The 12484-nt window shown below is 57.2% G+C and overlaps 1 protein-coding gene across 3 annotated transcripts in view; it reads left to right on the forward strand.

Annotated features, from left to right (window-relative positions):
* The window catches only part of RNF157 (ring finger protein 157), a 68048-nt gene that overhangs the window by 46535 nt on the left and 9029 nt on the right, over window positions 1-12484 (forward strand). For 2 of the 3 annotated variants that reach the window (XM_036340753.1, XM_036340752.1), the window contains exons 9-17: window positions 2400-2471; window positions 3117-3276; window positions 3380-3492; window positions 5915-6153; window positions 7254-7362; window positions 9549-9660; window positions 10322-10521; window positions 11017-11079; window positions 12247-12295. In XM_036340753.1, coding sequence (XP_036196646.1) covers window positions 2400-2471; window positions 3117-3276; window positions 3380-3492; window positions 5915-6153; window positions 7254-7362; window positions 9549-9660; window positions 10322-10521; window positions 11017-11079; window positions 12247-12295 — 1117 coding nt within the window. The remainder of the gene's footprint in view (window positions 1-2399; window positions 2472-3116; window positions 3277-3379; window positions 3493-5914; window positions 6154-7253; window positions 7363-9548; window positions 9661-10321; window positions 10522-11016; window positions 11080-12246; window positions 12296-12484) is intronic. The other variant, XM_036340754.1, reaches the window with a different exon arrangement.

Raw genomic sequence — 12484 nt, forward strand, 5'->3', positions numbered from 1 at the left:
TGGCGCTGCGCAGCCGGGATCTGAGCGAAGGGCGTGAGCAGTGAAAGGACGAGATTTGTCTCCCGACATTAGGTTCAGGGAGGCGTCCTTTCATCCGAAATGCCAGGCCTGACGCGCGTCGGCTGAAGGATTGAGTGCTGTGGTCCCGTCCAGGGCCAGTCATAGCGCTTGGCTCCACGGATCCCACCAGCGCTTTGCTTTTTTAGATATATTTTTATTGGTTTCAGAGAGGAAAGGAGAGGGAGAGAGACACACACATCCATGATGAGAGAGAATCATTGACCTGGTGTCTCCTGACCCCCAAAGGGGATCGAGCCCACAACCCGGGCATGTGCCCTTGACCAGAATCGAACCTGGGACCCTTCCGCCCGCAGGCTGACGCTCTAGCCACTGAGCCACACCGGCTGGGGCCCCACCAGTGCTTTTCTAAAACCCCAAGCTCGCTAGCCAGCTGCCCCCTTCCAGAATGACCGGCCGTTACCCACGTGTCCGCTAGACGTCCTGGCCCCAGCTGAGTGCCACCCGGTCCCTCTTGCAGAAGTAGGAGGAGAGCCATGGAGGGTGAGGAGCGGGGAGTGGTGCCCGGGGCACCGGCAGCCCCGCCCACGGGGGATGGTATCTGAAATGCCGCATTATTCATTTTGGGGGGTTAAGTGCTCTCCCCTCTTAGTGAGATCACTAATCATAATACCGTGGTGTAAAGTAGTTGATATGTCCTTTCTAACATAATCACTGAGTTGGAACAGGTTTTTAATATTTTTTTATCGATTTCAGAGAGGAAGGGAGAGGGGGAGAGAGAAAGGTCAGTGATGAGAATCATTGGTCAATCGGGCACGTGCCCTGACCGGGAATCGAACCGTGACCTCCTGGTTCATAGGTCAGTGCTCAACCACTGAGCCACGCCGGGTTTAAGAGAGGCTGTAGGAGAGGTGGAGGAGGTACTGCCTGGATTGGCTGGCTGGCTGGCTGGGGAAGCTCGAGGAAAACGGCTTTCCGTAGCTACAGTCGCATTAGTGACAGACTTTGTCAGACTGGCGGGTGGGATATGACATCAGTGACAGGCCAGGTCTCAGGGGATGAATTCAGAGGCCAGGCCGAGGGGCGGGGCCTGGATTAAGGAAGCCAGGGACGGGCCAGCCTCAGCACTGCTGGGGCCCAGACTCGTGGGAGTGAGCCTGGGTGTTGAAGTTGGAGTTTTAAGAAACGGGGGCTGCCCTGGCCGGTTTGGCTCAGTGGATAGAGCGTCGGCCTGCGGACTGAAGGGGCCCAGGTTCGATTCTGGTCAAGGGCACATGCCCGGGTTGTGAGCTCAATCCCCAGTAGGGGGCATGCAGGAGGCAGCTGATCCATGATTCTCTCTCATCATTGATGTTTCTATCTCTCTCTCACTCTCCCTTCCTCTCTGAAATCAATAAAAAATACATTTTAAAAAAAGAAAAGAAACAAGGACTAGAGTAGTGATGGGGAACCTATGACACTCATTTTTTTTGGTTGATTTTTCTTTATTAAATGGCATTTAAATATATAAAATAAATATCAAAAATACAAATCTTGCCGTAACCGGTTTGGTTCAGTGGATAGAGCATCGGCCTGAGGACGGAAAGGTCCCAGGTTCGATTCCAGTCAAGGGCATGTACCTGGGTTGCGGGCACATCCCCAGTAGGGAGTGTGCAGGAGGCAGCTGGTCGATGTCTCTCTCTCATCGATGTTTCTAACTCTCTATCCCTCTCCCTTCCTCTCTGTAAAAAATCAATAAAATATATTTTTTAAAAAAATACAAATCTTTGTTTTACTATGGTTGCAAATATCAAAACATTTCTATATGTGACACGGCACCAGAGTTAAGTTAGGGATTTTCAAAATGCTGACACGCCGAGCTCAGAAGGTTCGCCATCGCTGGCTAGAGGGTGACTTTGCTGCATGTTGGAGACGGCAGCTCCGTGGCGAGGGAGGGGCTCAGTCGGCCTCCCCTCCAATGCCTCCCCTCTGCGTCTTCCCCGCCCCCTTTCCCTTACCCACTTCTCCTCTGTCTTTCTCTCCCACTCCTTTCTCCCTGCGACGTGTGGACCTCACGTTTATTTCGTAGCTGAGGTCACTTGTGCTGCATCTTCTCCCGCCCCGTTCTAGTCTCCCCTTTCTTCGCCGTGGGCGATGGTGCGGGGAGGGCAGGAGCATGCCAGTCTGAGCATGCGTGTCCCTGTTGGGGGGGAAATCAAACAGCTGGTTCTGCTTCTCAGCAAGAGAGCCGCCGTGGAGAAAAGCATCCTCTGCTTGTCCCGGCCTTCGGTCGTCCCGCCGTGAACCCGCGGCCCTCAGCCTGTCGCCGAGGCGGGGCGTGTGTGGCCGCGCCTCTCTGTGCGAGTGTCAGCCTGCCCTGGAACTCTCTGTTTGCTGTGCAGGTGGACGGGGTCAGCTACCTGCTCCAGGAGATCTACGGGATCGAGAACAAGTACAACACGCAGGATGCCAAGGCGAGTGCCGCCCGGCCCGCTGCCTGTCCTCCCGAGGGGCAGCGAGGAGCCCCGGGCAACCGGGACCGGGAAGCCAGGCCCGCGCTCGAAGCCAGTTCGGGCCCAGAGGGTGTTTCCCGCCCCTCGTTTCAGATGACTGTCCTTAAATCGCTCTGGGTTAGTCTCTGAGACCCCCACCCCCACCCCCCTTAGCCGGCTGGGCTTTCTGGACGCTGATCATTAAACCCGTCTTTTTCCCCGTGGGGTCTGCTCGGCCCCACCGCCCAGCCGGTCAGAGGCAGGTCAGCCTCACAGTGTGAGCTGGAGAGAAGCTCCCGGGGTCAGTGACACCGAGTGTGTGGACGCACTGGGTAAACTGTGAAGTCCGGTGTAAGTGTAAGCTTCTGTTCCTGTTCCTTTTTAAAAATGTATATATTTTTATTGATTTCAGAGAGGAAGGGAGAGGGAGAGAGGAACATCAATGATGAGAGAATCATGGACCGGCTGCCTCCTGCACGCCCCCCGCTGGGGATCGAGCCCGCAACCCGGGCCTGTGCCCTGACCTCCAGGTTCATGGGTCGATGCTCAGCCCCTGAGCTGCGCCGGCCGGACTGTTCCCATCCCTTGTGCGTCTCTGTCCTTGGCTCAGTGTCCGCTCCCCGGCAGGTGGCTGAGGACGAGGTGAGTGACAACAGCGCCGAGTGCGTGGTGTGCCTCTCGGACGTGCGGGACACCCTGATCCTGCCCTGCCGCCACCTCTGCCTGTGCAACACCTGCGCCGACACCCTGCGCTACCAGGCCAGCAACTGCCCCATCTGCCGCCTGCGTAAGCCCCGCGGGTCCGGGCGGGGCGGCCGCGGGGCAGGGGTGGCGGTGTCTGTCCCACCCCCGCACCCACGAGGCCTGACGGCCCCTCTCCTCCTCCGCAGCCTTCCGGGCGCTGCTGCAGATCCGAGCCATGAGGAAGAAGCTGGGCCCCTTGTCCCCGACCAGCTTCAACCCCATCATCTCCTCCCAGACCTCCGACTCGGAGGAGCCCTCGGTGAGTTGGGCTCAGAACCGCGCCCGTGAAGCCGACAGCGAGGTCTCCTCGCTGCCTCCTCTCGCCCTGGGCCCCTCATTTCCGTGCCTTTGCGGGGGTGGGGGCAGTAAGCTGGGTGAGCCCCTGTTGCCTGAGACCAGCCTGTAGTATAAGGTTGGGGATTTGGTGTCCTGATGGTGGCCATGCCTAGAGCCTCCCCCACTTCCCCCCTGTGGGCCCCACTTTCTCCGGGACTCCCCCAAGCAGAAGCAAGGGGGTGGTCGTCTTAGGTTGGGATACAGTTTACTGTCATTATCTGAGACCTCGCAGGAGGTAACTGGTTTTTTATTTTTCTGGTTTTTTTAAAATATATTTTTATTGCCCTGACCGGTTTGGCTCAGTGGATAGAGTGTTGGCCTTCGGACTGAAGGGTCCCGGGTTCGATTCCGGTCAAGGGCATGTACCTTAGTTGCGGGCACATCCCCAGTGGGGGGTGTGCAGGAGGCAGCTGATCTATGTTTCTCTCTCATCAATGCTTCTGACTCTCTATCTCTCTCCCTTCCTCTCTATAAAAAAAATCAATAAAATATATTTAAATAAAAAAAATAAAATAAAATGTATTTTTTATTGATTTCAGAGAAGAAGGGAGAGGGAGAGAGATAGAAACATCAATGATGAGAGAGAATCATTGATCAGTTGCCTCCTGCACACCTCACACTGGGGATCGAGTTTCCTGATCGGGAATCAAACCGTAACCTCCTGATTCATAAGTCAGTGCTCAACCACTGAGCCACACTGGCCGGGCGGTCACTGGTTTTGTTTATCCCTTTTGGTGGGGTCCGGGGCTGGGAGCCGAGCGTATGAAGGTAACCCTCTCCGTTTCGGGGTGCGAGGCACGGTGTCGGGGTGAAGCCTCGCAGCAGGTACCGACTTCCTTTAGATTCCCACGCTAGCCGTCCCATCCAGTGAGCGGCACGGCGATAACGGCTTCGCTGTCGGGGAGGAAAACCAGTGTAGCTTCACTCCTTACGGAGCACAGACGGCTCCTGGCGTCATAGTGAGCGGTGCTGCAAACACAGCAACCCAAGCGGAACGTTAAAGGGCTGGAACGCATTACCGGCGACTCTCCGGTGGCCTTTGGACGGGAGGGGGCTGGCTCAGCTTAAAGGGGAACAGGACAGACAAAGACGGTGCACGTCTTACCACGTAACAAATTTAAATTTCAGCCGGCTGATGCGGCTCCGTGGCTGCGCGTCGACCCAGACACCGAAAGGTCACCGATTCAATTCCCGGTCGGGGCTCATGCCCAGGTTGTGGGCTCAGTCCCCAATGGGGGGCGTGCAGGAGGCAGCCCATCAGTGCTTCTCTCTCCTTCTCCCTGCCTCTTTCTCTAAAAACAAAAACAATAAAAACAAAACATAGGAGCTTTAAAAAATTTTTTTGAATTTCAGATGATTAACACATGACCAGAATTGAAAGGCAAACAACCACCCATTTAAAGAAAAAAAAATGTCTTCACGACATTTACACCGGAGGAAAGCCCGTGTCCGGCGGTAGCTCCTGTGAGTAAAACAGATAAAAATGTTCAAAGGGTTTCAAAACACAGTTCTCAGAAGAGGAAGCACTGCAGGTTAGCAGTCATTGCTTTCGGCGTCGGCCACATTAAAAACCAGCAATACGCAAATTAATGGGAGACACCGTTTTCACCTTTCAAATTAAAAAAACCTCTTTAAAGACACTCCAGGCTGGCAGAACTAAGTAGGTTTTCTGTTCTGCTTTGAGGAGTGAAACTAGAAAAATCGTTGAAAAAAAACTTTTTTAAAAGGCTGTGTATGTCAAGAGCCTTACACACAATCGTACGAGGTAATCTAGGGCCTAAGAATTTAATACCAAGAAAATCACCTGAAAAAAGATTCACGCACTAGGACATCCTCAGACGTTCACAGTCGGAAATGCCGACACGGCTGAGCAGCCAGCCCCGGCGGGACCAGAGCTGGCGGTGTCGGTGAGAAGGGGACGCGTGTGACGGAAAACATCTGTGTCAGGTGGCGTACGCAGGATATAAAGTTGTTATTCACAGATAGGTTGTAGCTGTGCAAACAGGACAGAGGGGAAAATGGGAAGAAAATACACAGAATGCTAATAAAATTATCACTTTGGGTGACTTGATTATTGATGGTTTGCCCCCCTCCTTTCTACTTTTTTTTTTTTAATCCTGACCCGAGGATATGTTTATTGATTTTAGAGAGAGACAGACAGACAGACATCGATGTGAGAGAGAACATCGATTGGTCGCCTCCGCAACACATCCCAACCAACACACCCCAACCGGGGCTTGAACCTGCAGCCCGGGCGTGTGCCCTGGCCGGGAATCGGACCGGGACCTCTGGCCTGAGCCACGCGGTCTGGCTAATGAACTCTCCCACCCGTCTGATCCCCCTAGTCCTCCGAGAACATCCCGCCGGGCTATGAAGTGGTGTCCCTTCTGGAGGCCCTCAACGGGCCCCTCACCCCATCCCCCGCGGTCCCTCCACTCCACGTGCTGGGCGACGGCCACCTCTCAGGAATGCTGCCCGCCTACGGCAGCGACGGCCACCTGCCCCCCGTCAGGACGCTCTCCCCGCTCGACCGCCTGCCCGACGGCAGCAGCCAAGGACTCAAGCTCAAAAGGAGTTTCTCCAAGTGAGTCGCCCGCACGCGCCCGCCCGTGTGGGCCCGGGGTCCTTGGCGGGGTGCTCCCAGCCATCCCCCACCTCAGCGCCGCTCCCCACCTGGGTGCCCAGGCAGGGGGGGCCCGCTGGGCCGTTCCCAGAGCGTCTCGTCTCCCGGAAGACCTGGGGCTGATCCCTGGGGGAGCTTACCCCGGCCCTTAGGAGAGGAAGGTAAGATGGCAGGCGCGGACGTAGGGGGACCAGGTAGACAAATCTATTCGGCGTTCTGTTAGGGGGGGGGGATGGGGTCCAGTGCATCATTTAGTCCAGTGATGGAGAACCTTTTGAGCTCGGCGTATCAGCATTTTGAAAAACCCTAACTTAACTCTGGTGCTGTGTCACATAGAGAAATTTTTTGATATTTGCAACCATAGTGAAACACAGACATATTTTTGATATTTATTTTATATATTTAAATGCCATTTAACAATGAAAAATCAACCAAAAAAATGAGTTCGCGTGTCACCTCTGACACGCGTGTCAGAGGTTCGCCATCACTGATTTAGTCTGAAGACTAAAGCAACCTTGGGATTTGTATCTTTTAGGCATTTAAACCCAACGAGGCCCAGACTGATAAGCTTTCTGCCGTAGCATCAAGGAAGGCGGCTTATACACCAGGGGTGGGGAACCTTTTCCCTGCCAGGGGCCATTGGATGTTTATAGCATCATTCTCAGGCCATGCAAAATTAAAAATCAGCTGCTGTATCTGGTCAAACATTTAATTAACTCACTCCTACTGCCTTGGCGGGGCCAGACCAAATGATTCCACAGGTCTTCAAGGGCACGGCCCGCGGGCCGGACGTTCCCCACCCCTGTTATAGATGAAAATATTAAGACAGCAGAAATGTCAGTGATTTTTCCCAAGTTTACACACAAGTTATGGAAGAAGCTGAAGAGAAAACTCAGGTGTTCTGATGCCCACGAGCGGGCTCCGTCCCTCCCGGTGCTCTGCCCACCTCCCCGCGCCTTAGGGTTTGGGGTGCTCCGCGCGGTCCGCCCTTCCTGCGGGGTCTGGTGGGAACGTGCGGTTCTTCATGCGACCAGCGGCCCAGCTGCTGTTCCCTCCGACAGGTCCATCTCCCAGAATTCCTCCGTGCTGCACGAGGAGGAAGACGAGCATTCCTGCAGCGACTCGGAGACGCGCCTCTCTCCGCGGCCGGCCCCGCAGCAGCCGGGAGAGGTAGCCTGCACCGCCCTCCCTTTCGTGGGGGTCGGACTCCAGTGCGTGTCGGATTCCCGGTCAGGTCCACCTGCTGTCATTCATTCGTCAACACCTTTTTTAAATTTTTATAAATATGTTTTTATTGATGTCAGAGAGGAGAGGAGGAGAGGAGAGAGATGGAAACATCAATGATGAGAGAGAATCATGGATCGGCTGCCTCCTGCACGCTCCACACTGGGGATCGAGCCCGCAACCCAGGCACGTGCCCTGACCGGGAATCGAACTGTGACCCCCTGGTTCATAGGTAGACCCTCAACCACTGAGCCGCACTGGCCAGGCCGCCAAACACCTTTTGAACCCTCTCTGAGACAGAGGCAGAGGTTTCGTTCAATTCATTTATTCATGAGCCTGTTACTTACCTGTCACTGTTCTGTCTGCCGAGGACAGCAGCAGGGAGGAGACCACCAAACCCTGCCTGGTGGCGCTTATGTTCTTGATGGTGGGGTGGGGGTGGCCCGAAAGGCAGTAAGTGAAAAACGTGTGTCAGAGGGCGCTGTGTTCGCTGTGGCAGAGGAGGCCAGAGGTGGGGTTGCTGTCTTTACGGAGTGGCCCGTGAACACAGACCGAGGGAGGCGTGAGAGCCAGCGATGCATGCATCCGGGGAAAGGGTGTGGGCACAGGACACGCTGGGAGGACGTGTGATGGAGGGAAGGAGGTGGGGTTTCCTGCCTGTGCCCCCCTCACAGGCTCTAGGTAACACAGGCGCATTGCACCCCATCTCGGCAAGGCTGTGAGCTGGGCCCGGGAGCAGGCGGAGATGACAGCGGGGTCCCACCCTCAGGAGCTTGAGGACTAGTGGGGACAGGACATGTGCAGTGGCTGGCACAGAGTCCTTGCTCAGTTAAGTGTTGTTTGAATGAATGCATGAATCAATTAATTTAACGATAGGAGACAAGTGTGCCCAAGGCAGGGACCGTCAGCACTGGGCCAGAGGTGGGAGAGATGGCGCGTGAAGAAAACCATGAGTGCGAGAGAGGACGGGCGTGGAGCTAGACGTGGGGATTCTTAGAAATGGAGAAAAGGGAGAGAGATGCTGGGGATGGGGCGACGTCCAGGTTCTGAGCAGGTCAGTGGTTCCGTGAGAGCTTTGTGTCCTGAAGGCCCACCTGCTGGGGCAGAGTCGATGGATTAGGGGAGACAGACTGAGCCTGGGTGGGAGGGAGCCCAGAGTTGGGATCACAAAAGCACGCTGGGCCCGGCCGGCGTGGCTCAGTGGCTGAGCATCGACCTATGAACCAGGAGGTCACAGTTCGATTCCTGGTCAGGACACGTGCCCAGGTTGTGGGCTCGATCCCCAGTAGGGGGCGTGCAGGAGGCAGCCGATCAATGATCCTCATCATTGATGTTTCTATCTCTCACTCCCTTCCTCCCTAAAATCAATAAAAATATATTTTTTAAAAAAAGACATTCTCCCTCCTGCTCCCTCGGGGGGGGCATGCCTGCGCCTTTCCCATCCCCTCTTCTTCCCCTGGTACCTCACCGTGGCCTTTCCCCTTCCCGTCCAAGGGCCCTCCTCTGCGTCCGTCACCGTGTCCTGCGCCTACGAAGCCCCGCTGGCTCGCCTGAACTACCTCTGTAACTTTCTAAATAAACTCCCTCCTATCATTTGGAAAAAAAAAAGCACGCCGGCCCGGAGAAAAGAGAATGGGCTGTGGAGCTAGAACCCCTAGGACTTGGCACCTGCGGGGGCGCTGGGGGCGCTGGCCCAGCTGGCGGACGGTGGGGTGGCAGGGCAGGGCGGGCGGGGGAGGGGCTGCTGTGTGAGGCGACTGAGCTGGAACTAACGCGACATACATCCGAGCGGGGGCCCGGCGGGTGGGCGGGCGGCCTCAAGGAAAGCTGCTTCTCATCCCGGGAACCTGGGCGTCCCCGTGTCACAGCTGCCGGCGGCCTCTGTCACCTGAGCCCCGTCTTTGTGGGCCCGGCAGATGCTGTGCTGCGGGAGGATGAGCTGACTGAGGCCTGCACCTCCCCTGGGAGCAGCATCCGGGCCAGGGCTGGAGACGGTGGTGACAAGAGAGAGACGGCCCTGCAAGTCCTGATGTCCTGGCCGTGGCGTGGGGACCTCGGCCCCTCCCCGTGTCCCCTCGCCCTTCCTCCTGCCCTCGCCGTGTTTGACTTGCGCTCCCTCCGTTGTTGCCCAGGAATGTGGCGTCACTCCAGACAGCGAGAATCTCACCCTGTCGTCATCAGGGGCCATTGACCAGTCGTCTTGCACGGGGACGCCTCTCTCTTCCACAATTTCCTCCCCAGAAGGTACGCGAGGGAGTGGGGAGGGCGAGGGAGCGGGGAGGGCGGCACCTCCCCCCCAGCCCAGTCCTCAGCCCTGTGTTTCCTCCGGAGCAGACAGACCCTGGGCAGCAAGTTAACACCTAAGCTGGTGACCAGCAGGCCCCACTGGAGGGGGAAGGGACTGGCTGTCCCCGGGGCGAGCTGGGGGACAAGCACTGTCTTACCCCCAGTCCTGCAAGTCCCTGGTCCCGAGTGAGTTCTGAGCTCTGAATGCGAAGGAGCAGAGCCCTGGAAAACCTTCAGTCCGGCCCGGCCGCGTGGCTCAGTGGTGAGCGTGGGCCTATGAACCAGGAGGTCACGGCTCCATTCCCCGTCAGGGCACAGGCCCGGGTTGTGGGCTCAAGCCCAGTGGGGGATGTGCAGGAGGCAGCTGGTCAGTGATTCTCTCTCATCATTGATGCTTCTCGCTCTCTGTCTCTCTCTCTCTCTCTCCCTTCCTCCCTGAAACCAATAAAAATATTTTTTAAAAAGGATAAAAAAGAAAACCTTCCATCTAAAACCCCTTCGGTGAGGGGGAGGCCAGGCCACTATGGCCTCGCTGAGCGGGGCAGGGGCAGAGCTCGGCTCCTTCTCAGCCCCAGAGCCCATGCTGACCCGTCTCCTCCTCCACCTCCCGTCTCCACAGACCCTGCCAGCAGCAGCCTGGCCCAGTCGGTCATGTCCATGGTGTCCTCCCAGAGCCAGCACTCCCAGCTCAGCACCGACACGGTCTCCTCCATGTCCGGCTCCTACATCGCCCCCGGCACGGGCACAGGCACGGAGGACGAGGGAGAGGCGCTCCCCTCCCCGCTGGCCGCCAGCAGGGCCGCTTCCGAGGAAGGAGAGGTAAGGGCAGGGCACGGGGCCTCTCCGTGCCACATATCCGAGCCCCATCCGTGCTGGGAAGGGGAGCCAGGGAAATGGGGGAATAGAACCCAGGGCTCCCCGCTCAGGCCTGACTCTGCGCGGCACCACTTTTTTTGTTTTGTTAATCTTCACCCAAAGATATTTTTCCATTGATTTTTAGAGAGTGGGAGAGAGAGGGAAAGACAGAGAGAAACATCGATGCGAGAGAAACACATCGATTGGTTGCCTCCTGCACACGCCCTGACAGGGCCAGGGCTGGGGAGGAGCCTGCAACCGAAGTACGTGCCCTTGACCAGAATCGAACCCGGGACCCTTTGGTCCACAGGCCGATGCTCTATCCACTGAGCCAAACCAGCCAGGGCTGCTTGGCACCACTTCTGTCGCGAGGACATGGTTGGGGTTTGTTGCGAGGCGGGTGAGCTGGCTGCCCCCAGAGCTGGCATGTCCGCACCTCCATTCCTGTTACTCTTGCAGGCGATGCCGGCAGCGTCTCCAGACAGCAACTTCATGGGCCTCGCTGACGAGCAGGACGCAGAGGTAACCCCCACGGGGACGTGGTGCCCCTCCCGGCCAGAGGTCAGAGAGCCCTGGTGCTGGCTGGGGACGCAGACGGGAGGGGCGCTGTTCTGGAACAATCCTCCCAGGTGGCGTTCGGGTCAGGCGTGCTGGGAAGGGACAGCAGCTGCACTAGGGGGCGGAGGGTGTCCAGTTAGCAGAGGGCACTGGCCTCGGGTTACAGGCACGGAGTAGGCTTTGAGCACCTGTTTGTCCCTCATTCACTTAGTGACTATTACACAGGTGACTGGGTCGCGGGTGCTGGCCGGCCTGGGGGCCATGAAGGCCCGAGTGGCCTGGCTTCTGCCTGCCCCCCACCTTCTGTACCCCCAGGCGGGGAGATGGGCGACAATCCAGTGTGAGAAGTGCCTTGACCAAGGTGTCACAGGGCGGCTCTAGAACTTCCCTTTTTTCCTCTAGATCAGCGGTTCTCAACCTGTGGGTCGCGACCCCTTTGGCGGTCGAACGACCCTTTCACAGGGGTCGCCTAAGACCATCCTGCAGATCAGATATTTACATGACGATTCATAACAGTAGCAACATTACAGTTATGAAGTAGCAACGAAAATAATTTTATGGTTGGGTCACAACATGAGGAACTGCATTTAAAGGGCCAGAAGGTTGAGAACCACTGCTCTAGAACTTCTTCTTGAGCCATATATTCTCAGAGGAGAGTCTGGATAGGGTTTGAGATCAGAAGGGGTTTCTGTGAGGCTGGGGTCTCAGCGCTGTTTCCTCAGACATCTCTTTCCACCTTAGAAAGCAGACAAGCTAACCCAGCACCAAGGCTATTGCCGGCTTGTCCAGCTGCATCCGAACACGCCCCAGACCAGTCCCTCCCCAAGCCGGCCGGCCCCTGCCTGGCCTCCTGGGCACCTCCAACTCCTACGCTGCCGCCGCCGCTGCCGGCCCTGGAGTTAAACCCGTGAGGGTCACTAGTTCGGGCTCCAGCCCATGAGTGTGCAGTTGGCCCTTACACAGCACAGTTCGGGCCGCCTTGTCCTGGAATCGGCTGTCTTTCGGGTCTGCAGTGGGGAGCCCTGTGGGCAGAGGCCGGCGGAGACGTGGCCGGCACCCCGACCCGCGCTGTTCCAGGCCCACTGCGCTCCCGCTATGCTCCGAAGCCTCAAGCGCCTTCCTCTGTTGTAGGGCAATGACGTCATGGAGGAAGACGATGGGTCCCCCACACAGGAAGACGGTAATCGACCTGCTCTTGGCTCCCTCTCAGCTGTCCTTCCCCGGGTGTTCTTTCACGGGCGCAGAGGGGGCCCTGGCGTGAGCGGGTGGCACTCCTCAGCGTGTGCCCCGGGGAAGGTCACCTTGCTGATGGGATGGGCTGTCCGAGGACCGCAGTGCCCGCCCGGCTCGCTCGGGAGGGGGGTGCAGC

The sequence above is a fragment of the Myotis myotis genome, unplaced genomic scaffold (assembly GCF_014108235.1).
Source record: "Myotis myotis isolate mMyoMyo1 unplaced genomic scaffold, mMyoMyo1.p scaffold_m19_p_17, whole genome shotgun sequence".
In the NCBI taxonomy this organism is placed as follows: Eukaryota; Metazoa; Chordata; class Mammalia; order Chiroptera; family Vespertilionidae; genus Myotis; species Myotis myotis.